General features: G+C 38.7%; 1 protein-coding gene across 2 annotated transcripts; it reads right to left on the reverse strand.

The window, feature by feature from the left end:
• Positions 1–3,065: 3,065 nt before the first annotated feature.
• On the reverse strand, positions 3,066–23,606 carry rasef (RAS and EF-hand domain containing). 2 transcript variants are annotated; one of them, XM_030738102.1, is made up of 18 exons: positions 23,299–23,606; positions 20,910–21,239; positions 16,464–16,610; positions 14,471–14,561; positions 13,049–13,144; positions 11,592–11,669; positions 11,354–11,469; positions 9,249–9,317; positions 9,022–9,088; positions 8,619–8,704; positions 7,384–7,684; positions 6,918–7,058; positions 6,449–6,599; positions 6,115–6,196; positions 5,891–6,005; positions 5,262–5,369; positions 5,002–5,078; positions 3,066–3,870 (listed from the first exon to the last, which is right to left on the reverse strand). In XM_030738102.1, exons 1-18 carry the CDS (start codon positions 23,604–23,606, stop codon positions 3,768–3,770), a joined length of 2,466 nt encoding a protein of 821 aa, XP_030593962.1. In that variant the 3' UTR covers positions 3,066–3,767. The 2 variants fall into 2 exon arrangements, with proteins under 2 accessions (XP_030593962.1, XP_030593964.1); XM_030738104.1 differs by having other exon boundaries at positions 20,910–21,236; positions 23,299–23,466.
• Positions 23,607–27,085: the final 3,479 nt, after the last annotated feature.

The raw sequence follows: 27,085 nt of genomic DNA on the forward strand, positions 1-27,085 counted from the left end.
TAAAGAACCTACCATGTTACCATCCTCATCACTCATTAAGCCATCAATCTGATATCACTCATGATTATCGGGGTGGTTCAGTTATACAAAACTTGGACATTTTAGATTTTATGGTGTTGTCACTTTTCTAAACCTACAGATGCAGAAGAGAAAAAAGAACCTGCTCTGTCTCTTTTATGCTAATATATTCATTACTGTCATTAACCTTTCGGCTACACGTTCTCCTTATCTAATTATCCCCCTGCTACCAGTGAACACACACAGACACACACACACACGCACGCACACACAGCTCTCAGCTGCTTCCCCCCACACACCCCGTCCCCACCTCAGCTACCCCACATGTTGTTTGACAAATGAATAGTCTCGCCTCATCAAGCTCATGACAATGTACACAGATGGGAGGTGGAGACAGGGACCCGTGCCAGCTCTAAATACACACATACACATACACACACACACACACACAAACACACAGAGCAAAATCCTCGACATATGTTGCAGTTATTCACACAGCCATGCTCAGAGACACTTCCAGACGCTCGGGGAGTATGGCTAAACAGGAGGGTCTTTTTTGAGCAGCAACCAAGGAGAAAATATCTGATTTATTGATTTGTCTCCTCCTTTGTGCTGTTAATGGGGCTGCAGATTGGATGGGTACCAGCGAGGAAGAGACAGACAGACAGACAGATGGACAGTTAAATCAAATATCATCAAATCCTTTTATCTGATAATGCTATGATACTAGTGGAAGTAGTAGTAGTAGTAGTAGTAGTGCAAGTCTAAATCAGTGCAGTTTTGAGAACTTGTGTTAGATTTTTTTAAACCTGTTTGCAACTTTTATTTTATTATTGTTTGTACTTCCACTTCACTGTGTTTGTACTTTTTTTTCCTACACAGTGGACTGTTAACAGTTTCATTACCTACAGTCTAGTTTATCCTCACACTGATTTAAGGGGCAGCCTCCAGAGCAGAAAAATCAGAAGTGGCAAAAACTAGACTGATATTTGGTTCCCCTTTTTGTATCCACTGAAAATCCAAACCAAAGCGTGAGGTGGCACGTCTGTTATTGAAATGACCGAGAAACAAAAACTGTCTGACGCAGCCTCCCCAACTCCAACCTTAATAAAATGTTGATTTCAGATGCTGATTGAGAACTCCATGAGCATTTTATTTTGAGCAAACAGACACCATTACAGTTCTTCAGCATCAGATAATATAAATGTTTTTTTTTATTATTCATAAAACAGATCTATAAAATTAGTTGGGACAAATTACCAGGATCATAACTTTACAAAAAGCTTTCTGCCACCAATCATTGCTTACCTACCATTCATTACTCATCAGGTAATAAATTAATTCTTTAATGGTTCACATAAACTGCTCTCAGTTAACTTCCTAAAATAATACATTTAATAACACAAGTCATCCTTAGAAGGAAGACAAAAAAGTAACACTGTAGTGGCATTGTAATAAAGATGGTAGGTTGTGATATTGCACCAGAGTTATACATGAGTCATACATGAGCATTTATTGCTTTAAGCCCTCCCACGACATGAAGTGTCTGCATGTTAGCGATCGATGCAGTTCACTTTTAATAAATTCTGATATGACCATAAACATAAATATGAAACATTTCAAACCTGTACATACAACAAATATAACTGAGCGCATATGTAATTAGACAATTGCTACAGTCATGGGCAGTCAGTGTTGTGAAAAAGTATTTGCTCCCTTCCTGATTTCTTAGTTTTTATATATTTGTTGATGTTTCAGATCATCAAACAAATACAGTATTATTATACAAAGATAATCTGAGGAAATTCAAAATGCAGTTTTTAAATGATGATTTGATTTATTAAAGGGAAAAAAAGCTATCCAAACCTATCTGGCCCAATGTAAAAAAAAATAAATAAAAAAATAAAATTGCCCCCCCTCGTTAAATCATGATTTAACTGTGATTAACCATGTTTTTTTTTGAAAGGTGAGTTCAATTTCACTAACTACATCAAGGCCTGATTACTGCCTGATTACTGCCTACAAAAATTACTCCAAAAGCACATCAATGACTCATCCAGGAGGTCACACAAGAAACCAGAACAACGTCTGAAGAACTGCAGGCCTCACTTTCCTCAGTTAAGATCAGAGTTCATGATTCAACAATAAGAAGGAGACTGGGCCAAAATGGCATCCATGAGGGAGTTCCAAGAAGAAAAATATTCTGTGGACTGACGAGACAAAAACTGAACTTATTGGACGGTGTGAGTCCCGTTACATTTGGTGTAACACTAACACAGCATTGTATGAAAAGAACATCATACCAACAATCAAACATGGTGGTGGTAGTGTGATGATCTGAGGCTGCTTTGCTGCTTCAGGACCTGAAAAACTTGCCATAACTGATGGAACCATTTATTTCTGCTCTCTACCAGAAAATCCTGAAGGAGAATGTATGACCATCAGTTCGTGCCCTGAAGCTCAAGCTCACTTGGGTTATGCAGTGAGACAATGATCTGAAACACACCAGTAAGTCCACCTCTGAATGGCTCAAAAAACAAACTAAACAAAAAGTTTTAGAGTGGCCTAGTCAAAGTCTGGACATGTAGCTGACTGAGATGCTTTAGTATGACCTTAAACAGGGTGTTCATGCTGGAAAACCCTCCAGTGTTGCTGAATTAAAACAATTCTGCAAAGAAAAGTGGGCAAAAATTCCTCCAGAGCAATGTGAAAGACTCACTGTCAGTTATCACAAACACTTGATTGTAGCTTTTGTGGCCAAAGGCAGCACAACCAGTTCCTAGGTTATTTTTTCACACAGGGTCGGGTGGGTTGGGATAGATGTTTTCCATTATGTTGTCTCTCTCCCCTCATCCCCAACTGGTCATGGCAGATGACTGCCCCTCCCTGAGCCTGGTTCTGCTGGAGGTTTCTTCCTGTCTAAAGGGAGTTTTTCCTTCCCACTGTCACCAAATGCTTGCACACAGGGGGTCGTTGACTGTTGGGTTTTCTCTGTAATTATTGTAGGGTCCTTTCCTTACAATATAAAGCGCCTTGCGGTGACTGTTGTAATTTGGCGCTTTATAAATAAAACTGAATTGAATTAATTAATGAAATCATCATTTAAAACCTGCATTTCGTATTGACTGAGGTCATCTTTGTCTACTATTATGATCTGAAACATTTAAGTGTGACAAAGGGGGCAAATACTTTTTCTCTGCACTATATATTAGGATCTGTACTTTCTCATAAACTTACACAAAACGAACTTTCTGTTTTCCATCATGTGCAAGTATTTGTCAACATACAAATATCACAGCCATACTCATATACTTGGCTTCAGTTTTAAACCTCACATTATGAGTACTTTTCACAGCTAGCCTTTCCTTCTCATGTTTCGCCTGCTTTATCCTGCTACTTGTCCAACGGTTTAAAATCACACCAAACAGAATAAGTCAAGGGTAGTTCTGCAGAGAATATAACATAATGAAAACTTTGACATGGCAAGAGATTTATGCTGATATTCAGTGACAAATTTAGTGGTTGAAAAATCCTTAAATAAAAATGCTGAAAATTCCTTGAATAAAAATTATCGGAATAATCTTTTTGTAACTTCCTGTCTCTCCATTTCTTTACTTTATCCACTTAATCCAGCTCTAATTATTCACACTGATGATTTGTTCCTGTTCTGCACTCATTTTCCTCATGTCTTTCACATGTGCACAGTTCACATTAAGTCCAGTGTGGAGGTTCAGCTCTGATGAGTTTGATCAGGTGCAGCAGGCGAATGTTGGTTTATTCCTGGGAGCATCTAGCATGGGCAGCAACTGATGACTACTTTTTTCCTCATAGGTAGCCTGCCTTGTTACCTGCCTGTGGCATGGAAAAGAAAAACAAAACAAACATTTAAAAAAAGGTGAAAAAAGGAAAGAGGTTAAAAAAAAAAAGAAAAAGAAAAATCACATTTTACAATGTTTACATTCATAGCTGTTTTTGCCCATCATGTATACTCATTAATCAGCTAATCTCATATAGTTACAATAACTGGTGGTAATAAAGACTTGAATGTGTTCATGAAAAGGTAAACACAAGATTTCCAGGAAACATTTTCATTTTTCTTTTCTTTTCTTTTCTTTTCTTTTCTTTTCTTTAAGCTTTTGAGGCGCTTCTTGAATGTCGCGTGAAAGTGCTTGTTATGTTTTATAGTGAAAGACATCTGCTCAGTGTTAAAACTGTCGTGGACCTTTTTATGACCTTTGAACCTTGTTTTCTATTTGGTGGGATCTGTTGGGGTCAAGGTTTTTAAGAACTAGATGTAAAAAAAACATTTTAGTTAACTAAAGCAAAAAAATAAATAATTTTGTGAACCTGGAAAACTACAATAAATAGCTAAAATCAAATAAAAATGAAATATTGTTAGTTTTAGTATTTGTTAGTTTGATAAAAATTTATTATCCCAGTTTCCCAGATCAGGATTTGATGGACATGGACTGTGGACTGTGAGTCAACTGTCTTAAAATATTCTGTGCTTTTATTATAATACCTACACTGATGCTCTGTCTCGTTGTCTGTTTTGGTGTCAGTCCCTTTGTATTTCCCTGTCCTGCACTTGTTGTCAAGTGTTTGTATTTAGGTTAGAATTAGTCTCCTTTGGTTTCCTGTTTTACTTTGTTGGTTTGTGTTCCTTTGAGTCCTGTTTCAGTTTTACTACCTGTCTTCCCTTGATTCCTTTATCACCTGTTTATCGTGTTCAGCTGTGTCTCATTTACCCACACATGTTGTTTATTTAAAATAACAGTCAAAAACAAAACAGGTTACAGTAATATAATAAATAATGAATAAAAACTATGAATTAATTAATAACCAGTGTTCAAAAAGTGAGATGTCTTCAAATCTTATGACCGAATATCAGGCTGAAACCGCCTCTTTGATTTTTATGTCTAACTCACAAAGCCCCACAGCTTTTTTTATTTTTATTTTTATATTCAGGTGCATGAATCTTACCTGGCCAGGTGCAGCACAGCCTCCAGGATGTTGGATCCATCTTTGGCACTAGTTTCACAAAACAAAGTGTTGTATGTCTGTTGGGCAAAGACAGAAAATATTTTATCTTTCACCATTTTGTTTACTGCCTGTCGTAACTCCAGATTACAGGTTACAGTTTAGATTTATACTGAAGTTAAATTAAAATAAGGGTTAGAGGTGTAACAGGTGCAATGTCTGCCCAACATACGGTGAGATTAATGCTTTTTATTTGTAATTACCATGGCCAGTTTTTCCCCATAGCTGGTAGGGACACAGTTAACTCCATCTTGTCTAAGATCACACTTATTACCCACAAGCATGATGGGAATGTCCTCATGGGATACGTCCTGCCAAAAAACAAGAAAAACAAATATTGCAAACTGGGTTGTTGTACATCAGTATGACAGTTACAGAATGTGTACTGTATACTGAACAACAAAAAAAACCTGATAAAATTTAAACTTTGGATTTGAAACTTAACACCACATGGTGCATTTTATGAGAAAAACCACTGACTGAATGTAACACACACACACACACACACACACACACACACACACACACACACACACACACACACACACACCACACACACACACACACACACACAAAATAACATCACAGTAAACCAGATCACAGTGAATGCATGCTTATCCAACACTTACATATCGGCTGCATGTAAACAAAGAAAAACAAGCAAAGTCATTAAGTTTGACCTTTAAATCAACTCGACTTTTAATAACATAAATGCTCCCAGTGTCACAGTGGACATACCTATGACTATACTGTGTAGGTTTCTGGTGTCTGGACAAGTCAATACAAAGTGTGTCAGGCAGTAACTGTATAGCTGAGGACAGTATTGCATTACCTCAATCATATCCACCCACTCTCTGACATTAAGGAAGCTCTTTTCACAGGTGACGTCATACAGCAACAAAACGCCGTCTGCCCGGCGGAAATAAGACTTTGCAATACTGCGAAACCTGAAAGGAGCACAGGAGATGGCTACACTTACGAACCCTATTTATTCCACTAATACAGTGCTGTTTATTATGAAGGAACCAAACACATACTATGCACACTAACACATACCTCTCCTGTCCTGCGGTGTCCCAGAGTTGTAGTAGAACGGGCTCTCCGTCCACGATTAGAGTTTTCATCTGGAAATCCACTCCTGAAAAACACAAAGGAGATCCAATGAAACATGTTTAATAACTGTAGCAGCAGCTGATCAAATCTATATTATAGTATGTTACCCATTCTGTTTCACAGTGTACAAAAATGAGGCATTAAGCATCAGCTTACACTTCCTCCAAGCCTTTGTTTTCAAGATTGCTCACAGAGAAGAGACAATAAAATTCTTTTTGTTACAACTAAATATTGACAAATATTATCAAGAGCTGGTTTTAGTTGGTTTCCAGCTCACCCAGAGTTGCACTGGAGTTCATTTTGAATTCATTCTTGCAGAGGCGAAGCAGGAAGCTGGATTTCCCCACAGCTGCATCCCCAGCTAACACGATCCTGTAAGCCTTTTCTGACGTCATGTAGCCCAGGTCAGTGCTGTCCTTGTCCTCCTTCTGCAGAGGTGACAGGGAGATAGCGTTCTCCAGATGAATGTATTTCATTTCTGCACATTTACTTCAACTTGAATTTATTTTGTCTTCAGTACTGATCATTTTTGTTTCCTCATATTTTATTAGCAATGATTTACACATGACAAGCCCAAAGCCACACCTACCAATTTTTCCAGAAATCTTACCGGAACTTAAATTTCATCAATACAAGCAGGTTCTCTTCTGCCCATCTCTTTTCTTGACCTTTCTTACAGTAGAAAACAACCCGCCCTCGTATTGTACTTTCCCCTTTTGTGACGCCTCTCATGTTTTGTCTCTTACCTGAACACTGATGGCACTCAGGGCCTTTCTCGTTGTTGGAGCAGGGGCTGTGCTGACACCAAGTGATTCAGAAGGCTTCCAGTCCAAAACTGAGCTGCTGTCTGACCCAAATGCTGATTCCCCATCCTGTGTTTCTGCTGGCTATGATGTAGACACAAAGTAGCAGATAGTTAAACATTCAAGGAAAAAAAAAAATCCACCCAGTTAACTCATTTTAATATTAGGACTTCTTTACAGACCTTCATGGTCCCCACAAGATAAATCCTTCTGACTATAACAGCATCTAATGACATTCCCATTAGACTTAGTACATTTAATACATGTGTTAGCACAGATTTCCTTTCTTTTAAAATAATATTATATTAGCATTAGGTACAATGTTGCGTAGCTGTAAGTCTCAGCCTTGTTAAAACAGTGCATTTCTACCACGTGTGTACATATAAGCTGGACATTATTATGGTCTTACCTCAGTGTCGGAGAATTCTCCCATCACACTATCGTTGTTGTCATCCTCCCCTTTTTTCTTCTCCCGCCTGTAATTCTCCTCCTCTTCTTCTTGACCTTTGACTTCATGCTCTGAGTCATAGCCTCCATGTGAGCCTCTGAGCGTCGACAGACCGCTGTCCATGTAGATCTCGGGCAGGCTGTCCTCCTCGCACTCGCTGCTGTGCCTGCGCCTCAGGCCAGGGTCACACATGGCCAAGGCCAGGGTGTCACAGCTGGGCTGGCGGCTGTACAGAGGGTGCTCATCCATGCGCTGGCAGTACCTGAGGAATAGATCAGCAATAAAAACATGAAATCTCCACCTGTTTGTGCTTCAGGGGGTAGATCATTTCACACATGAAGTAGTTTTGTTGGTTTTTGTGTAGGATTTAGAATAGCTACACAGTTTTTTTTTAAATTTCCTGCACTAACTAATACAGAACATTTATATGTTCTGTATTATTTTTAATAAATATGGATACACTAAAGTACTAAAACATAGGATACATAAAATTATCAAGACCAAAATACATTTTAAAGCTATATATAACCTGTAAATAATATGTTTATATAGTATGTGCATGTGTAGTTTTTGTATAATTACATAATCTTAAGTTAGCACTCCTATGAACATGTTTTTATATTACTTCTGCCTAAATGCCTGTACAAACATCAAAAAGCATGACCAAAAGCTAAAACTGTAAAACTTAAATACCTAAACATTATTTTTAAAAATCATATTTCTGAGAAGTAAAATTAATCCTCACACACATCATATTCATTGGTCAAAAGTAAAGATATTTGCTGTCCCTTTCTTAAGATGCAAAAACTTTTTTGCTACTTTTTAAGACAAAACTTTTATTGCAAGTAACTGCAGGTGGTTCACCTTCTAACTGCACCTTAAATTAATAACTCACAGCAACATTTACATGCTCTGAAACCAGTTCCACAAAAAAAATCTGAATATTCTGATAACCACTGTTGGAACTTATAAAACTCTATATTACCTTTATAACTTGCCTAAAAAAAAAATATATATATATATAGTGTTTTTTTGTTTTGTTTTTTTTTTGTTTTTTTAGGAATAAGAAGATAATTCCATTTTTGGTGTAAGACTAGCTCTTGTGTGTCAGTGCAGAGGATATACAGATGATAAAAACATATAAATTTAGTGTACAGCCACTCTTCTTTCCTGTCTGCATTGTTTGTAGGCCTTACCTGTCTAATAATGCATATGGTGATGTGTAGCAGATGCTTTTACTTCTGCTTCTTTCCTTCAGTTCTCCTGGTGATCCTCCACTAGACTGTAACACACAACAAATAAAAAAAGGATTTTTGTCTTGTCTGTTTTATAATATACAAAACACGTGTATATAACATTATATATATCATAATTTTAACAAAATTTTAAATTAATTAAAAAATTTTAAAGGCTAAATGTCTCTTGTTACAATCAATGCATTTCTTTAAAAATGATTCTTTTTTTTAAATAGGTTGCAGCATTAAAATAACAAGTCATTAAGTTCAATCAAATGAGTGGATTAAATAACTCCAAGCTACTATAATTTACCAAGTGCAGAAGTCTTATTAAAAAAGCTTTTTTTTAACTATGCAGCTTTACCCTTGTTATTCTCTCCAGAGCTGCTCTCAGGCCGTCGTTGCTGTCATGGAGTTTCCTGTTGGCTGTCCTGCACACACACACACACACACACACACACACACACACACACACACACACACACACACACACACACACACACACACACACACACATTAAAACAAACACATTTTTAATGTAGGCCCCTGGTACTGTCAGTTTCAGTAAGTGTGTGTTATTGTCTGGCTTACTGTAGAATCTCAATCTGACTCTCCAGGATGTCTCGCTCATCAGAGAAGTGTTTCATGAGCTCCTCGTCTCTGCAATAACACACAGAGACAGAAACACAGTTATTAAATCTCAATAAAACTACCATCAGCTGCTACCTTATTCAAAAGGGATCACTTGCATGTTTGATTTGGGAGAGTTTTAAGCCAGATGCCATTCCCTCTCCTCCTGCTTATTAGGTGTAAACCACTACACTGTGGAGCCACTAGTTACTAAATCTGAACGGGTGCCTGGGTGGCTTAGTGGTGAAGCCAGCAACCACATACATATGCCGCGTTGCGGTGCAGGCGGCGCGGGTTCGCGTCTTAGCCTGTCGCCAATTTGCCCGTGTATCTTTCCCCCATTTCATGTTTCTCTCCACTGTTGATAAAAGCCGCTATGACCAAAAATGCAAAAGAAAGTTACTAAATCTGAACACAAATACACGTGTATGCCATAAAACCATCCATTTAAGCAACGAAATGCTGTGAAAAAAGAAGCCAAAGTAAATTAAAGGTTAAATGGTTAAGTGAGATGTTTCTTTTGTTGTATGGTGCAAGAAATGTAAAAATAATTTTGAAAAAAAGCTATATATCTCACATAAATTCATCATAACTGTAATGTGCCCAGTCATCCTAAATTCATCCTCAATTTCATCCCAAAGTTCCTGAAACACACACGAGACTCCCCAGAGACGGACAGACAAAAGTATCAACATGATGAGTTGGAAGCAGGCAGGGTTTTCTCCTCCCTTTGTCTCTGTTGCTTCTGTTACTAGGTAACACTCCCAAAGATGTTATTGTATGTGTGAAGTCACTCCAGGATATCCTGTTTCAGCTGTGACAACACAATAAAACCCCCAGGAGCAAGCGCACATACAGACAACCAAGGGAGGCTGTGTCTCCATCGCCTGGCTCTCACTCTGCAACAAAATGCTCAGGGGTGGGTTTGTGTGACAAGGTATATACTGGATTCATCTAAAGTCAGCACATTTACTATGCATGAAGTGTTTTTTTTTTGTTTGTTTTTTTACAAATGAGTGTAAATATTTATTGTTCTCAAATTCACATTAACCTGTAAACAAGGAGAAAAAAAGGTGGGAAAAAACCTGCTCTGCAACTTCTTCTCATCTGTAATTCAAAGTTTAGACTTTTACAATGTGCAGTGAAACTGAAGAGCTAAATGATGTGCAGTCCTGTGGAAGAATCTCTTTTCATTTTCACATTAAAAACTAATTATTAAAATGGAACTCCTGACACATAATAAAATAAAACTGTGGCTAATTAGTCTGTTGTCACAGCTGGTGCAGGCAATGCAGGGAGGACACCAGTGCAGGACACTGCAAGAGCAGGGTTTGAGTGAAGATTTATTGATAACGCTTCACAAAGAACTCAAAACCTCAAACTCGAAATTTGAAACCAGAAAACAAAACACACAGCAGACATAAAACTGACGAGGACCTGAACACAGAACTAAACACTGAGACTTAAATACACAGAGGGAACGAGGGGGAGTGGAAACAACTGAGCACAACAGGTGAAATGAATGATACTAATAACACAGGAAGTAAAATACAACACTAAACACAGGGAACACTGGACTGCCAAAATAAAACAGGAAGTGACTAAACATAACAGATGAAGACCTAACACAGAAAACTTGACAAGGGGAACATTACACAAAGAAACAACAAGAAGGGAAACCAAACAGCACACTCAAACAACAAACTGAGAAACTAAACTATAAGAAACACAACCTGAAAAACACAACAAAAGAGAGCTACACAAAAGAAACTCAAAACACTGGGCCACCGGCCCAGGACCATGACATCCAGTTCATGGTAGTCTCAATGGCTTGAAAAAAAGTTGACTGGACTTCTTTTTTTTTTTTTTAAAGGTGAAATATCTTCATAAATAAATAAACAAATGAAGAAGTCCAGTTGCTCTTGTGGCTAATTACGCGTGGTGCTTCAGTGTCTCAGAAGAAACCAAAAGAAGACTACAAAAATAAAGTTCAACTCCATGCAACCCCAGTCACAATCTGTACTAAAGGTTAGCATCATTTAACAAAAGCAACCAAACTGATTTACCGCTCAGAGTTGATGCTTTGATCAGTTAGTTCGGTCTTCAGCGAGTCCATCTCACTCTGCAGACAGGCAACTTTGGTCTGAGACTTCAGCAGCTCCTGCTTCAACCGCTGGTTCTCCTGCAGATGCAAAGACAAGAAGCAAAACAGAAGATTACAACTTGTGTGTTATAACCAAGTAGCACTGAGAATTTACTGAAAGGCCGGAAACATAAATGAGTTAAAAATACAGTCACTCTCACCAATGTTAGCTCATTGACCTTCTTCTTCAAAGCTGGGCTCTCATCTTTCACTGTGATGTTCTTGTACTTCTCCTCTATCTGATAAAGTTGACATGTTTAGAATAAAGATTATTTGACCTAATCACTCTCACTGGCTACTTTTACATGCATTCAACTTTTTAAATTCTATCTTGTTAGTTAAAGAAAAAAAAAGCCTTGATCTGAATAAATAGCTTTTACAATCAGTTTCAGATGGGTGGAAGAAACCTTTTCATAAAACAGGAAGATTGGAGCCTATCAAAGCTGCCATGGTGCGAGAGGTGGGCTACAATCTAGACAAAATGCCACTCTGTCACAGGGCTAACACAGAGAGACAGACACACACCTACTGTATTGGCAATTTTTTTTTTTTTTTTTGCATTTTTGGCCACAGCAGCTTTTTGTGACAGTGGAGAGAGACAGGAAATGGGGGAAAATCGGAAATCGGCTTCACCACTAAGACACCCAGGTGCCCCACATTCATGTGTGTAAACACCAGACTGTATTAAATCACATCCCATGTAAACAACTGACCCAAAATCTTCAGTCAGATTGACAAGCTGTAATAGATTTTGCTGATCCAAATGCATATTTACTATAATGTTTCAGTCAACAGATTTCAGTTAGAAGTCCAGCAGAGAGTGGATGGACTCCCCACTGCTGAGCAGAATCATGTTTTTCCCAGTCAAGTTTTAGTCAGTCAGTCAGTCAGAATACTTTATTGATCCCAAAGGGAAATTACTACTGTTACAGCTGCAACCGTTTCATTTAAACGAGTAAACCTAAAACACAATAACATACACTAAAGGCATAAAAGTATAAAGACTAAAGAGATATTTTGACTATATACACATCTAAATCTATACACATATGAAAATTGTGAGTGCAAAAATTTTTAAATAGGTGTCATTATATATATATGCACAGTCCTTTTTTGTACAATGTACGTATAAGTGTATGTACAATGTACAATGTATATAGTGTATGTACAATGTATATGGAAATTTAAACAATTTTATGTACAATTGAATACTGATAAGTGAATGACACTGATGAACCACAATGTCACCTATTAAGGGAGGAGTTATAGAGTCTGATGGCCACAGGTAGAAATGACCTCCTGTGGCGCTCTGTGGTGCATTTTGGTGGGATGAGTCTTGCAAGCCTCTTTAAGAGGCTGTTTATGTATTTTGATCAGTCAAATGCAGCCATCATTAGGACAGCGTGTAAGTAAATGCTTTTTCTAACATGATTATTCATAAAGTCTTTTATGCGTGAATAGTGCTGTTGCAGGTATTGCCTGTTATTTAAAGATGTTTTGTTCTAAAACATAAGTCTCATCGTGCTGTATGATGTTGATACATTTAAGACACATTTATACAGCAATGACGTTGTGTTACATTAAAAACAGAGCTCAGTCAAACAAGTGAAAAACGTACCATCTGCATCCTCTGGATCTTACACTGCAGCTCACACACTTCATTTTCATAACTCCTTCGTAATTCACTCAGCGCAGCCTCTGATCGCTTTTTCTCCTGCAAAAGTACAAATACAAAACCCCAAAACATGAAAAATAGCTATCAGTTACATCAGAAAGATAGTTTATCATATGATTTGTGTGTTTGTGTATGTGTGTGTGTGTGTGTCTTTGCTTCTTTTCTTCTTGCTTGGCATTAAGTCATTTTAAGGCAGAATTTGAAAACCACTGATGAAGAGGCTGAGGAATCAAAAAGCTTAGCAGCAACTTTTTGTTATCTATAGTTTCCAGAAATAAATTTCTCACTTACAGGTGCCAGGATATGACTGTGTGCACGTCATGGTGTGAGAGAATACAGGTGACCGCCCTCTAATTTTGTGTGCTTTCCTTAGACAAAACAAACAGCAGCACCCGAGGTAGCTGAGTCAAAGAACACTTACATAACTTTAGAGACAGTGATAAGACAGAGTTTATGTTCTGGCATAAACTCTGGCATAAAGTTTTAAAGAAACATCAGCGCCAAAGATAAAATCAAAAAGTTGAAATAAATCTGATGGTTTGATTCCTGATATAGGAAGTGATGCTTTCAGTTTTGTCAGTCTTTGTCAGCCTTTTTCCCTTTTATTATGTTTTATGTCATGTAATACAATTATCAAAGCTTATCATTTCCCACAAAAAACTGATTATGTGTTCTGCCGGATTCTGGGAAATATCTCCAGCTTTCATGACACTCACAATCCAGAAGCTTATTATTCATAAAAAAAAAGATATTAAGACATAAATAGATTCAAAAGCTGCTATTGCAGTAAAATACATGAGCTTCAGTGTCCTCAATTTCCCTGAATACCTCCTTCCTAAATTTGCCTTCTCTAGTTGTGGATGTAGCTATGTTTGCAAACAGACAGGATTCCTAGTTTTCCACAGAGATTTAACTTCATCGGTCAGTACAAAACAGGGTAAACAATTCAGAGCTCAGGTCAGCTACATGTTGATGGCACTATGCCCAAAGCTAATGTGATGTACAGTGCCTAGTTCTTTATAGATTATCATCTTCATCCACACACCACCTATCCTTATCACCACAAACACATACAGCCTTATCATTTCAGACTGGAGGATAAAACATGCCCCAGCACCTCGAACTATCCACAGAGTTGTGAGATCAGCAGGCGTGCCTGAATTGGGACCAGTAAGCTGATACACAGCTGCGTATGTTTGTTTGACATGAGGGAAGAGCTGAACAAACGCACCCTGCTTATCACTGTGCTTACACAAACTCCACAGCAACTAGTCTTCACAATCATACAGTCATGTATGTCATGGGACTGTGTGCGTCTGAATGCAGTGATGGAGGGTCTTGTGTGTGTGTCATGTGGGGTCCCACCTGCTCACGTGTCTTTCTCTCCGTGGCTTGAATACGTTGGTCCATTTCCTCCTCCATTTCACTGAGCTGCATTGATGCTTGGTCCTGCGCTCTGTGACACAGTAACAAGATCAACTCACTAGACTCCACAAACATCCATCTGTTACAGGCAGCTGACAGTGACTTAACTTTGTGATTTGGAGCGTAACAGGATTTACTGTTGGCCTGACATTTGTACTGAGACAAATACATTTGCAATTCCTCAGAAAGTGAGCTTGACTATCAGTATTGACCTATAACAGTTACACTGTATGAATTAAAGTATTGGGACACCTACACATTACATCTACAGAAGCTTTTATGACATCCTATTCAAAACCTATAGGCATTAATACAGAGTTGGTCATCCCTTTGGCGCTATAACAGTTTCTACTTTTTTGTGAAGGCTTTCTATTAGATTTTGGAGTGTGCGTGTTGGAATCTTTGTCCATTGATCCAGAAGAGCATTTGCGAGACTAGATGCTGATGTTGGATGAGAGGACCTCGCTCATAATCTCCTTTCAAGTTCATCCTAAAGGTGTCAAGTTCTTCCACACCAAAGTCATCCAACCATGCCTTTATGGGTCTTGCTTTGTGCACTGGGGTACAGTCAACCATTCCCACAATATTGGAAGCATAAATCTGTCTGAAATGTCTTAGTAAACTGAAGCATTAAGATTTTCCTTGATTGGAACCAACCCGGAAAAACAACCCCATAGCATTATCCCTGCTTCACCGAACTTCACAGCTGGCACAGTGCAGTCAGGTACGCAGTGTTCACTTGGCATTCACCAAACTCCGACTTGTCAATCAGACTGCCAGATACAAAAGCATGATTCATCACTCCACAGAACACACTTCCACTGCATCCAGTAACATTGTGCTTGCATGCAGCTCCTTGGCCATGGAAACCCATGCTATGAAGTTCCATGAGCTTAGCTTTTGTGATGATGCTAATGCCAGATGAGGTTTGTAACTCATTAGTTACTGAGTCAGCAGCACTGCAGCACTGAGATTTACTGAGTGTTCCTGAACGTGTCATAGCTTGAAGCTATGACACCTGTCAGTCATCTCAGTCACCTATGACATAGCATTTTGCAGGATACATAGCACACCTGTGATTGACTGAGAGCTGAGGGGGGGATGGTCTATAGTGGCTCTGCAAAGTTAGAGTGTCTGAAATGCGCGAGAGGGAGTTTTAAAAAGTCAGTTACAGGTAACCATTTGTTGTTTGCTACTGCCCACAGCAGCCTGTACTGTAGGTATTGGGTGCTGTTTTTATTTTTGCTGCAGATCCATGGTCATCATCATCATCATCATGAGAAACTATTCCTGAAACTACTGTAAAAAGACATATCATGCATGTGTAATATTTGCTGCTGACTTAAACAGCATCAACAATTATCCGTGCTGATGTTAAACACTGATGTCAGATGAAATCCTTATTCATTATTACTGAAGGATGTAATGACTGTGCCATAGTTTAGGCCATCCCTCTGGTTTTTTGGACCTGTGTTTTTCCTCTGTCTTGTCCCCTTTCTGTGCTTCGCTCTCATTCTCATTCTGCCTGTCTGTCTGTTTCTGTGCATGTCTCTGGGTGTGGCACGTTGTTCCTGCTTCAGATAGCATCAGCCAGTTCAGCTACTGTCCATCAGCATGCTGTATTCAGACTGGTTTTTCAATCACAGATTGTTCACACTACATTGATACACTGGTAATTAAACCACTTAGTTTTGATCTGGCCATTCTTGCCAAGTCTCTCTCGTGGTTCATACTCTGTCTACATCTTTGTCTCATTAGCCATGCTGGCCTACCTGCTTTCCACTCAACTTTGCACTCCTTACCTGCTCACCTCTCATTCATCTCCTCCACCAGCATTTCTCAATCATTATTAATATTCTGCAGTATACCTTGTCAAACTTTGCATTGATTTCAATTCTGCTCATATGTGTTTGTGTGCGCATGTCTTGCTTACCGTTTGATGGCAAGTGCCAGGTTCTCCATCTCTGAGTTCTGCTGTTTGATCTCTTTGGTGAAGTTAAGGATGACTTTCTCAAACTGAGAAATCAGTCTGGGCTCAGTCAGACTGATGTTCTGGTACAGTGTTGCTGCTTGCTCATGCCTGGAAGAAAATCAGGACATACATCAGCTCTATGCAGGCACATTTTTGATAACACAACTTGAGGATTAAATTGAAGGAGGGAGGCCATCGTTAGGCTGAAAAACCAGAATAAGCCTATCAGCGAGATAGCAAAAACTTCAGGAGTGGCCAAATCAACAATCTGGTGCATTTCCACAAGGAATAAAAGTACTGACCAGCTTAACAACACCAAAAGTCACAAAAGACCACAGAAGGCAACAAAAGTGGATCATGACAGAATTCATTCCATTTGTTTAGAGAAAACAACTTTACAACATCTAAGCAAGAACATTCTTGAGAAGGTATCATTGTCGAAGTCTACAATCAAGAGACAACTTCATGGGTATACAACAAAGTGCAACCCACTAGCTACACCCCAAAAAAAGAACTTTGCCAGAAATCATCTAAAAGCGCCTGCGCAGCTCTGGAAAAATCTTTGGTCAGACAAAACCAAGATGAACTTGTACCAGTTCATCTTGGTACAAGATCACTGCAAGTACGGAGAAGGCGAGAAACAGCTCATGATCTGAAGCATACCATAATACCTGTCAAACATGGTGGAGGCAGTGTTATAGCATGGGTGTGTATAGGTGGAAGTGGAAGTGGGTCACCGGTGTTTGCTGATGATGTGAGTACTGATAGAAGTAGAGCATGTAGAGCAGGTTTTTATTAGTTATACTAATATTGCAAAAAAAATAAAAAATCTGAGCATGCCTTCAGCCAATATACCTCTGACAGGTTGGCAAACTGTCTTACTTTATTCTGAGTGCCTGAAGAAAAGATAGAAACATCTCACTGCAGAGTTTCATAAGCTCTGTAACATTTGCTGCTACAGCCAAACAATCATTATCAGAGCTGAGCCACATAAGCATGTAAAATTTAGTGAATTACATTTTTGTGAAGCCCTTAAAGTTGATTTTTATTACCAGGGTTCAGTTGTATTTAGTGTTCTCACTGCTGCTTCTGGTTGCAAGTAGAAGACAAAATGAGTCAATCAATGAGTGTCAGTTTAAGTAAATATGCAATCTAAAGTAGCTCTTCTAATTTCCTGAAGAAGAAACTAATACTATTTTTTTGTGTATTACACTTTGCTTCCCAGTGACACATCCTCTAGTTTGTGTCCATAATTACCCTAAAAAGAAATTGTTTTCCTGTATGTGTTAAACCTCAGTTATCTGCTACTTGGTCACACAATATATCCATGGTATTTTGATTTGGAGTGATTACAATAATATGGTAGTTTTGTATTTTACCATTCTACCAGGATGGTAAAAGTAGATCATAAAAGAGTGGAGTCCATATTTGCTTTCTGATAGGGTAGACTGGCTGTAATCCTGTGCATATAGACTCTGCTACATGTACAGACATGTCATACAAACTGGTCATGACAGAAACGCACACAAACAAACTGGCATCAGACATGCAAAGGTAAGATACAAACACACATAAACAGAAACAGTTGTTAGGAAGGTCACAAGATGCAAAGCTGCTGAAAACTCAGAAACAGAAAACCTAAAATGAAATCAAATGAAGAGTCCCAAACGAAACCCTATAAAAGCTTGGCTTGGTTTTATATTCTACTGCTGAATTTACTACACACAATCCTCTGTGTTGAAACACAATTTTCTAAGCAGTTTATCACGTCTACAAACACAGAAAAACGATATTCGATCGCTTATCAAAGGCAGAAAATAAGAAAATGGAGTCTCTGATCCCTATTTAGTATTTAATGATCCTTATCTGAACTTTTTATACTCTCTAGCAGAAAAAACAGTTATGCTTTATACAAAATAATTTCCAATAACATTATCTGACATTTATAGAACATTTATAAACAAATTCTTGAAAACCAAGTGGTGAAAGCCTGGCGCCAGATCCTTTAAAGATTTTAGACTGACTCTCGATCAGTGGAGAGACTAAACAAAATTCAGAACTTCTAAAAAATTTCTGATGAAGAAAATAATTGATTTTCTGCTCCTAATATTTCTTCTTGTACTTACACAAAATGTTCTTTCAACCCCTGAAAAATTGATATTTGTGTGACGTGAACTGTGTGCTGTATTCTCCAAACTATCATTCCTCAGCTGACTGCTGTAACAGTGACTATAAATACACGAAGATGAAGGAGTGCATTTATCGGACGGCACCACCGTGACAATCAATGTCCTGATGCCATGGCACAACAGTGTGAGGACGAGTCCCATGCCAGGCCAGTGGCCACACACATATAGATAGAGTTACAGTGCATAATCATGCACACACACAAAAACACATGCACACACAAAAAACATCACATCAGGCGTTACTGTTCTGGGACCTCTCTGTCCTTCCATGTGAAGACATTAAAAGCCAAAAGGTGAGGAGAGCAGCTACAGTAGCCGCACTGTCTTACTGGGGTCAACACCAATGACAACAGATATGACACTGATTAAGTCAGAAACAGCATGCAGGCAGGAGCTGGGGAGGAGCTGGGCTTCAAAGGCACTTGCTGATTTAAAGCAAAATAAAAGCACATCCAATATGAAGTTTGCAATTTGAGATCAGCCCAGCCATGATGTTGGCTGGCACTGAGATCAGCTGTTATTTCACAGGGTTGTGGCCAAGCTTGACTTCAAGGCCTGCCTGAACTAATGCTGTGCTTGATTATGTGACTAATGCAGATGTTTCCCTGTTAGTCTGTTTTATCTTTATAAAAATAAAGAAAAGGAAATCTCTGTCTATATTAACATTCCTGTACACAATATCATGTAATCATTCGTATACACTGGGTATAGATGTGCCAGTCTAAACAGTTACATCCTTGGATCTTCCATGTATACTGATATTAGTTGCTTTATTACATACCTAGTATTGGTTATTTCTTGAGGTAACTGATGGTGCTATGGGCATTCAGAAAAGTTGTGCAGCTGCAAAATGTCAGATGTGGACTCAGCTAAGTGAGTGTTTTTTCAATCTGCTTTGCTACTTTAAATAAAAAAGCTTTAAATAAAAATTAAAGTCACTCTGAACAGTGACTTTATACCCATCACTGGAAGCACGAATCATTTCAACAGGTCTTTGTACCTGCCTAAAAAGGATATATTGCCTAAAATATATTCAACTTTGTATCCCCAGCTCTTATTTTTATGGTTTAAATTGTCCGTGTAAAGGGAAACCTCAGAGTGAACATGTGCTTTTTAAGCAGTATCATTTTTTTGAGGCTCTTAGTGTAGCCTTCTTCGGTCTGTCTGATGTTTGGCAAATGTTTGGGTCCTAAAGATACTATGGAAGAAGAACAATGGCTTAATTATTTGTACTGTCCAGACTTCAATACAGTCCTGGAGTTTTCAAACTAAAACAGGTCAGAAGTGTTTCTGAAACACCGATTCTGGTGTGGATGCTGGCCTACATGTTTCAAAATGAGAACAACTCAGTGTGGATATTCCTCTAATTTCCGCTGACACTACTTGGCTCCAGTGGTGAGACAGAGGACAAACACTATTTTTTCAAATTTATGTTACCCTCATTTACTTTTCATAATACTAAGTGTCAAATTAAGAGATAGCTGTATAAAATTTACAAAAAGATCTTTAAAATGGCTACACAACATCAGACAACTGTTTATTACTGTGAAAAGATGCATTTTCTACTTTCTGGATCTATGAACTGTAACTGAAGATGGTCCAGGATGTTTTGTTCTGACTCACCAACAATCATTAGGAAGCATTTTTGAATGTCAGTTTTTGCTTGAATATAACTTTAATTTATATATGAATTGAACTGTTATTACTGTAATTTTTTAGAGTTTGTCTACATGCAGGTTTCCCTCTTCTGCCTTTATGTTAGAACATGAGTAATTTGCACAGCTTGCACCTTCCCAAACTGTGGGGGGAATGTGAGTCAGCATAAATGCCTCTCTTTGGTTGAAATACATTCAGGAAAAAGTTTCACGTGGGAGCACTCTCATGTTGGCACAACTTTCATATTATTCACAATTATTATTATTATTTTTATTATTCTGATTCTGGGCTCATTGTTTTGTAGCAGCAAACTCTGAAATATGCTCAACCGGATCTTTCCCACAGTTAACTTTTGAAAATGACATGTTTACTTTAGAGCTGCTACTTGCCAGCATTTAACATGTGAATTTCCATGTGGAGATAAAGTCTCACTATCACCTTTACGCACACTGGGCTCACTGTTGAACACGATCATCTCTCCTGAACATTTCCATATTTTAAACACATTCACCCGTCTGCACCCACGTCTTTTACTGGCCATGGCACAGGTGTGCACTCTCACCTGGGGATGAACTTGGCCTGCTCGCCCAGTCTACTCTCGAAGTCTTCCCAGGCAGCGGACGCGTCGCCTCCTTCCGACTCCATGTCCGCCTCGTAGCGGTCGTCAAATCCGCTGATGAACTCCTTTAAGGTGACAGTTCCGTCCTTGTCGACGTCCAGCTGATCAAATATTCCGTCCGCCTCGGCTGCTGACACCTGTAGCTCCGCGCATATGGTGAGAAACTCGTTCCTCTCGATCCGGCCAGAGTTGTCGATATCATAGGCGTGAAAGAGGGACCGCAGCCGGTCCTGCTCCTCTGCGCTCATACCCTTGATAGGGGGCTGTGGTCTGCTGGGGGGAAAAAAGGCGTTTCGGTAAATTACGGTCACCACCGAAACGAAGAATCCCTGAAACCCTGCAGATATGTAAGCGTTTTAGTCTCTGGACACCAGCAAACCAAAAAAAGTAGATTAGAACTCCAAATTTCCCAACTTAATCCGTTCTTATCCAAACATTACGAACAGCTGGTGTGCGTTTACAAAAGTTTGGATCGAGGAAATCCATTGTAAACTAGCGAAAAGATCATTACATTAAAAACGTTTGATCCCGAGAAGCCTTCACGCGTAAAGTTCCAGATTGTTGTAGACAATAGCCAGCTGGACCCACCAAAAAAAGTTGCTGCGTCTGACTGCCTCAAATAACGCACCTGCCATCGCTACCTGCGAGTGTGATCACTCCCCTCTCTTCCTAACAATAGAGGTCTGGGCTTCAGGCCAAATGAAAGTGGTTCTGCGGAGAAAGGCTATTATTATTCTAGCTGAATAAACTGAAGTTTCTGTAACTGAGACGCATCAACGGTACCTATTGCACTCTAAGAAATTCCCATCTTTGGAAAATCTATTTCATTTTCTAAACATAAATTATTAAACGGACTGTTTTCACTTAATTATTTTACTTATTTCAAAGGGCTTTATTAATAAAATAAAATTAAGATCAATAATAATCTAAGATACGTATCCTGTATTGCTGCATTTATATGTATATCTAAATAATTTTAATAAGTCAACAAAAAATGTCACATGAACCTGCCATGTTTAGCCCTGTGCCCTTAGTTATAAGCTGATGAAATGCACAGCATAATTACAATATCATCTATATCAAAACAATACCAAAAGGTAACTGTTTCAATACATGTCTTTACATTTTTATTTTACTGAGCAACTTTCCACTGCAGTTTTTGTGGGATGATATACTGAAATTACCACAAAAATACTAAAATACTGTTGTGTTACACTAACATGTATCAAAATGAGCCTGGGGTCCTGGTTTTATGCTTACCTTGCGACTGTTTTGAGGCGGAAATGTTGATTCTGGCTCAAAAAGACTTGATATCCTTCATGGGGCAGTATGGTGGCACATCAGGTGAACGGTTTCTTTTAAAGAAATCATTCAACTGTTGAAGTCTCAACTTGCCAGAAAGTGAGTGCAGCCTCTACCTTGTGATTGAAATGTTTCTGCCTCAGAACTATTTAATATCATTCATCTTCATCACTTTTTGGCACGCTGGCACAGTTACCTGATTTTCCCGGATGGTAATCTACCTCCTGTGACGGTAACACAACCCAACCTATTCTCATTATTTAACGACAACTGCCTTATGTGAAAAACTAAAGGATCCATTGTCAAAAAAACGCTGAAATTTGAGGCAAGATACTGAATTTACTACAGTGACGTCACCCAGTAGACACATTGTTACTTTGTGAATGACCTATTTCCTCTATTGCTTTCAATGGAAAATAAAGTACTTTATACAACATTCTGATAAAATTCTCTTTGTCTTAAAATACCCTGTGTTAGCCACTGTACAGTTTTCTGTCTGATAAATACTTAAAATAATCTGCGACTCCACCTGGATCTGTTTTTACTGCCTCTGGATGCCCACCGAGCTGTTTCAGCTTGACTTTATACACTCTGCTCTCAAAACCAGATATGTCATGTACAAAATGTCACAACTGTGTTATTGTTAAATATGTTTTATCACCAAAAAATGTAGATTAGTACATCACACTTTGTTCTTCAGTACAATCAGGTCAATCGATATATTATTGCTTATGCATTGCTGAAAGTCATTTTCAGGAATGCTTTTTCCACATTTTCTTTTCATCTAAAAACAGCATTTATTTTTCTTCATATTCAGTTTACTGTGAGGCCAAGGTATCAGTTCCTGTTATCCCAGGGTATCCCTGTTACCCCTACACTATCAGTAACCACAAGAAAGTTGGGCTGAAACCTTGTGTAGATCCTAATCTACCACAAATAATACTGCAGCATGCTGGCAAAAACATGCTTTTGCCATGCCAAGTTGCTATTCATTACATTTCCAGAGCACCTAGGACTTTTCACCTCTCACCTGGATATGACCTGTCCTTTGCTGTTTGAGAACTCATCTTCAGCCAAGGAGTCCATGTCTTTTTCTTCTTCCTCATGTTGCTGTTCTTTGAAGCCACTAATGAACTCCTCTAAGGTCACAGTGCCGTCTTTGTCGATGTCCAGGCGATTGAAAATGCCTTCTGCTTCTTGAGACGAGGCATGGAGTTCTTGGCAAATGGTGAAGAATTTAGTTTTCTCAATCCGTCCAGAATTATCCACATCATAGGCATGAAAGAGTGAACTCAGACGTTTTTTTTCCTCCTGACTCTTTCGCTTCGCTGCTGCCATAGTTTTTTTTTTCTTTAATGTCTTCAATATTAGAAAGTGTTACAATAAGTTGAAGATATTAAGGAGAGGCAGAAGTGCTGTAAAAACAGCCAGAGTCTACTGGACTTTAACTGTTAAATAAAGTGAAATTGATGGTTTGAAAGCCAGCTGTGAGGTAAAACCTCACTGTTGGAAGGAGATGGAGTGTAGCCCCAGGAATACACCCAGTCTGTCTGATACATTTTTATATCCTCCCCCTCCCTTGTCTCTTTCTTTTTATAGGCATTCAGTTTTGATAATAAACTATTTTCGGACCAACAAAGATGGTGTTGCAAATGGTGTTAAAACCAAACAACATCAAAGTAGAAGAATCCTTCCAGGAAAACTGAAGAGAGGAAAATAGCAGTGCAGCCAAAATCTGCAGCAGTAACAAGTCCATGACAAACAGCAACATGTGAATGCTGTTTTCTGCTTTTATTATTAGTACTCAGCCATCAATCATGGGGTCAAACTAGTGGAAAACAAACTACTAGTCCTGCCATAATAATGCCAGTAATGCTAGACAGGAAGAAGTATTTCTAGAACTCCTAAAGTTTTTCCAGTCAAAGATACAATATTGTGATTTAGACCCACAATACTCAACATGTAGAGGTTTTGTGTGATTGTTACATTGTATTACACATATGAGATCTATTGTTGATTTTATTATTTATGAAGTCAGCTGCACACACAAACCAGTTTCTTAACTGCATTTTTTTTTTAAGTTGCAAAACAAGATGAGATTTTTTTTTTTGTGTGTGTGTGTGTGTGTGTGTGTGTGTGGGGGGGGGGGGGGGGGGGGGGGGGGGGTCTTAAAAAAATCGACTCCATGGTAAAGATCACAAGATGTTTTGATCAAAAGTAGAAAAATAAGCAAGCTTATAAAAGATTCTAACAAAGTTACATAATCAAATAAAATATTTAATGCTCAGGCAATGCACCCTTTGAATCTGAGGTTATAGCATGTCTGATCACAGTTTTGGAACACATTCAGTCAACCCCATACAGATTATATTAAATGCTTTTTAGTCATCCTTGAAAATTGTCCCCACAGACCATGGTATACCTCATTTAGCCTGTTGCTCATGTAATAATCTGGAAGAATTAAAAATAGTAATGCTGCTTACTTGGATTCTTGTCACAAACAACATTTTGCTCTTTGATATGTTCTCTAAATGTGTCGAGCAGTGTGCAGATATAACAGAGTCAGGACAAAGGGTAAACATTAACAGTGCTGTTAACGTCTCTGATCTTTTGTTCAGTGGGGAGATGTGTGCAGCCATAGAGATGGAGCACCTTCAGCCTAAAAAGAGAGAAACATGAATCATAGGATCATAGGTGCAAATGCGTGCCAACATGTGTTTTTCATATTTTGTAGTTATAGAAAAGACATTTGGTGTGGGTATAGATTGCACCTTTATTCTGGCATATCATTCACTTATTAGCTCACTAGCAGCTGATATTTTCTAAAAACTCTCACCAAACAGATGATCATTGTATTAATTATTGCAGTGTTGACATGCTTTATTTTCACGGTCAGCAAAATGGATCTTAAACTGTGCTGCTAAGAAGGAAGCAGAGCCTTTTTTTTTTTCATCTTTCATAACCCTCTTATGAACACTTCACAGAGTTTCACACTGTATAATCATATCTCAGCATGCAATTTGTTTAGTTTGCCAGTCACAGTTTTTACACTCATATGAACCTCTGAAAGACTGTTGTATTGATTTTAGCAGACAGATACAATGTAATGAACATAGTGTTAGCTCAGGCAGACCTAGGAATTAAATACAATGAACCATCCTGCCACATCAGCTGACAACAGCTGATCTTAATGCTAGTCCACAATATTTGATGGCTCAGCTGATATTCTCCTGCCCATATTATTGGGAAATTTCACAAAGGGTGCGCCATATAAGTTGTTCCAGGCTCCCTGCAGTTATTACTGCATCTGCAAGTTGCTTTGTAACCAACCTACACCCCATCTTCTCCTTTTTATGTGTCAGGGCTTCACCAAATGCCAATAGATAAACTAATACATAGATTGATGCTGCTTTTAGACATCAGCGGTACACTCTCATTAAGTAAGTGACCGTATATAATTAATGGTTACACAAATGAATTTGTCAGAACTCTAATGTGCAGCAAGGAGTAACAAGGGTTCTGCTGACATATTAAGCCATTCAATGATATATTAGTTAAACACATTTGATCCTGTACAAGGTCATGGGAGATGAACTATATCGATGAATCACAGCAACATCAGCGAGAGGGAAGTGTCCTGGTCATTGCATGCTTACATCTGCACCTAGATCAGATTTAGAATCACCAAATGTCCTAGCATGCATGTTTCTGGACTGTCTGAGGAACACAGGAACACCTACAGAACACAGAAAATACACTACAGTATACTGCCGAAAGTATTCACTCGCTCATACAAATACCTGAATTCAGGTGTTCCAATCACTTCTATGGCCACAGGTGACCAAGCACCTAGGCATGCAAACTGCAAGCTTCTATGAGTATTTGTGAAAGAATGGGTGGCTCTCAGGAGCTCAATGAATTGCAGTGTGGTACCATGATAGGATGCCACCTGTGCAACACGTCCAGTTGTGAAATTTCCTCGCTACTAAATATTCCACACTCAGCTGTCAGTGGTATTATAACAATGTGGAAGCAAATTTGAACAACAGCAGCTCAGCCACAAAGTGGTAGGCTACATAAAGTGACAGAGCAGGATCAGCAGATGCTGAGGCAGATAGTGCACAAAGGCCACCAACTTTCTGCAGAGTCGATTGCTACAGACCTCCAAACTTCATGTGGCCTTCAGATGAGCTCGGCTTCAATGGCCGAGCAGTTGCACTCAAGCCTTACATTACCAAGCACAATACAAAGCGTGCTGGTATTAAAGTTAAAACTGCATGTTAAAACAGTGGACAACTTTTGACATTCAAATATGTAGAGAAATTAATAGAACTTGAGTTTGAAAACGTGTTGAAGAGCAGATACTGCAACTTTCAGAGACACTGTGTTGAAATATTCTTGTATTCATTCTGCTCAGTGAATTTAATGCAGACACCCACCAACTTGGCAAATTGTGGAGTGAATTAAATGTATCAGTGAATGTGTGTGTGTGTTTTTTTTTTTTTTTACCTCTTGCAGTGTTGGCAAAGCTTCAGTATTTTCTATAAGGTGATGTGGCAGAAACTCAGTTTGATGGTGTGAAGGTATCCGTTGCAGTAATTTGCCAGCAGAGAAAACCTGTATCACGTCTCACACACACACACACACTCATGATGGATGCAGCGACAACACCTACATGGTTAAGCTGGGGTAGCTTTGTACCAAACTGTGACGTCTCATGTGTCGCATAAACACCGACACTAATAAACTAATCACTTTGTTGTGTGATGTGTTGTACCCTCTGTTTCCAGTTCTAGTGGAGCTAAGATCCAGCTGCT

This window comes from Archocentrus centrarchus, chromosome 9 (assembly GCF_007364275.1).
Source record: "Archocentrus centrarchus isolate MPI-CPG fArcCen1 chromosome 9, fArcCen1, whole genome shotgun sequence".
Lineage (NCBI taxonomy): Eukaryota > Metazoa > Chordata > Actinopteri > Cichliformes > Cichlidae > Archocentrus > Archocentrus centrarchus.

What these genes read in the sequence shown, in the direction of transcription:
- rasef (XM_030738102.1), bottom strand. Translation starts at nt 23,606, where the DNA reads ATGGCAGCAGCGAAGCGAAAGAGTCAGGAGGAAAAAAAACGTCTGAGT. An exon ending in AGAGAAAGACACGTGAGCAG is followed by an intron (nt 13,145 to 14,470) that starts GTGGGACCCCAC and finishes GTACTTTTGCAG; the next exon opens with GAGAAAAAGCGATCAGAGGC. An exon ending in AGGTCAATGAGCTAACATTG is followed by an intron (nt 11,470 to 11,591) that starts GTGAGAGTGACT and finishes TTGCATCTGCAG; the next exon opens with GAGAACCAGCGGTTGAAGCA.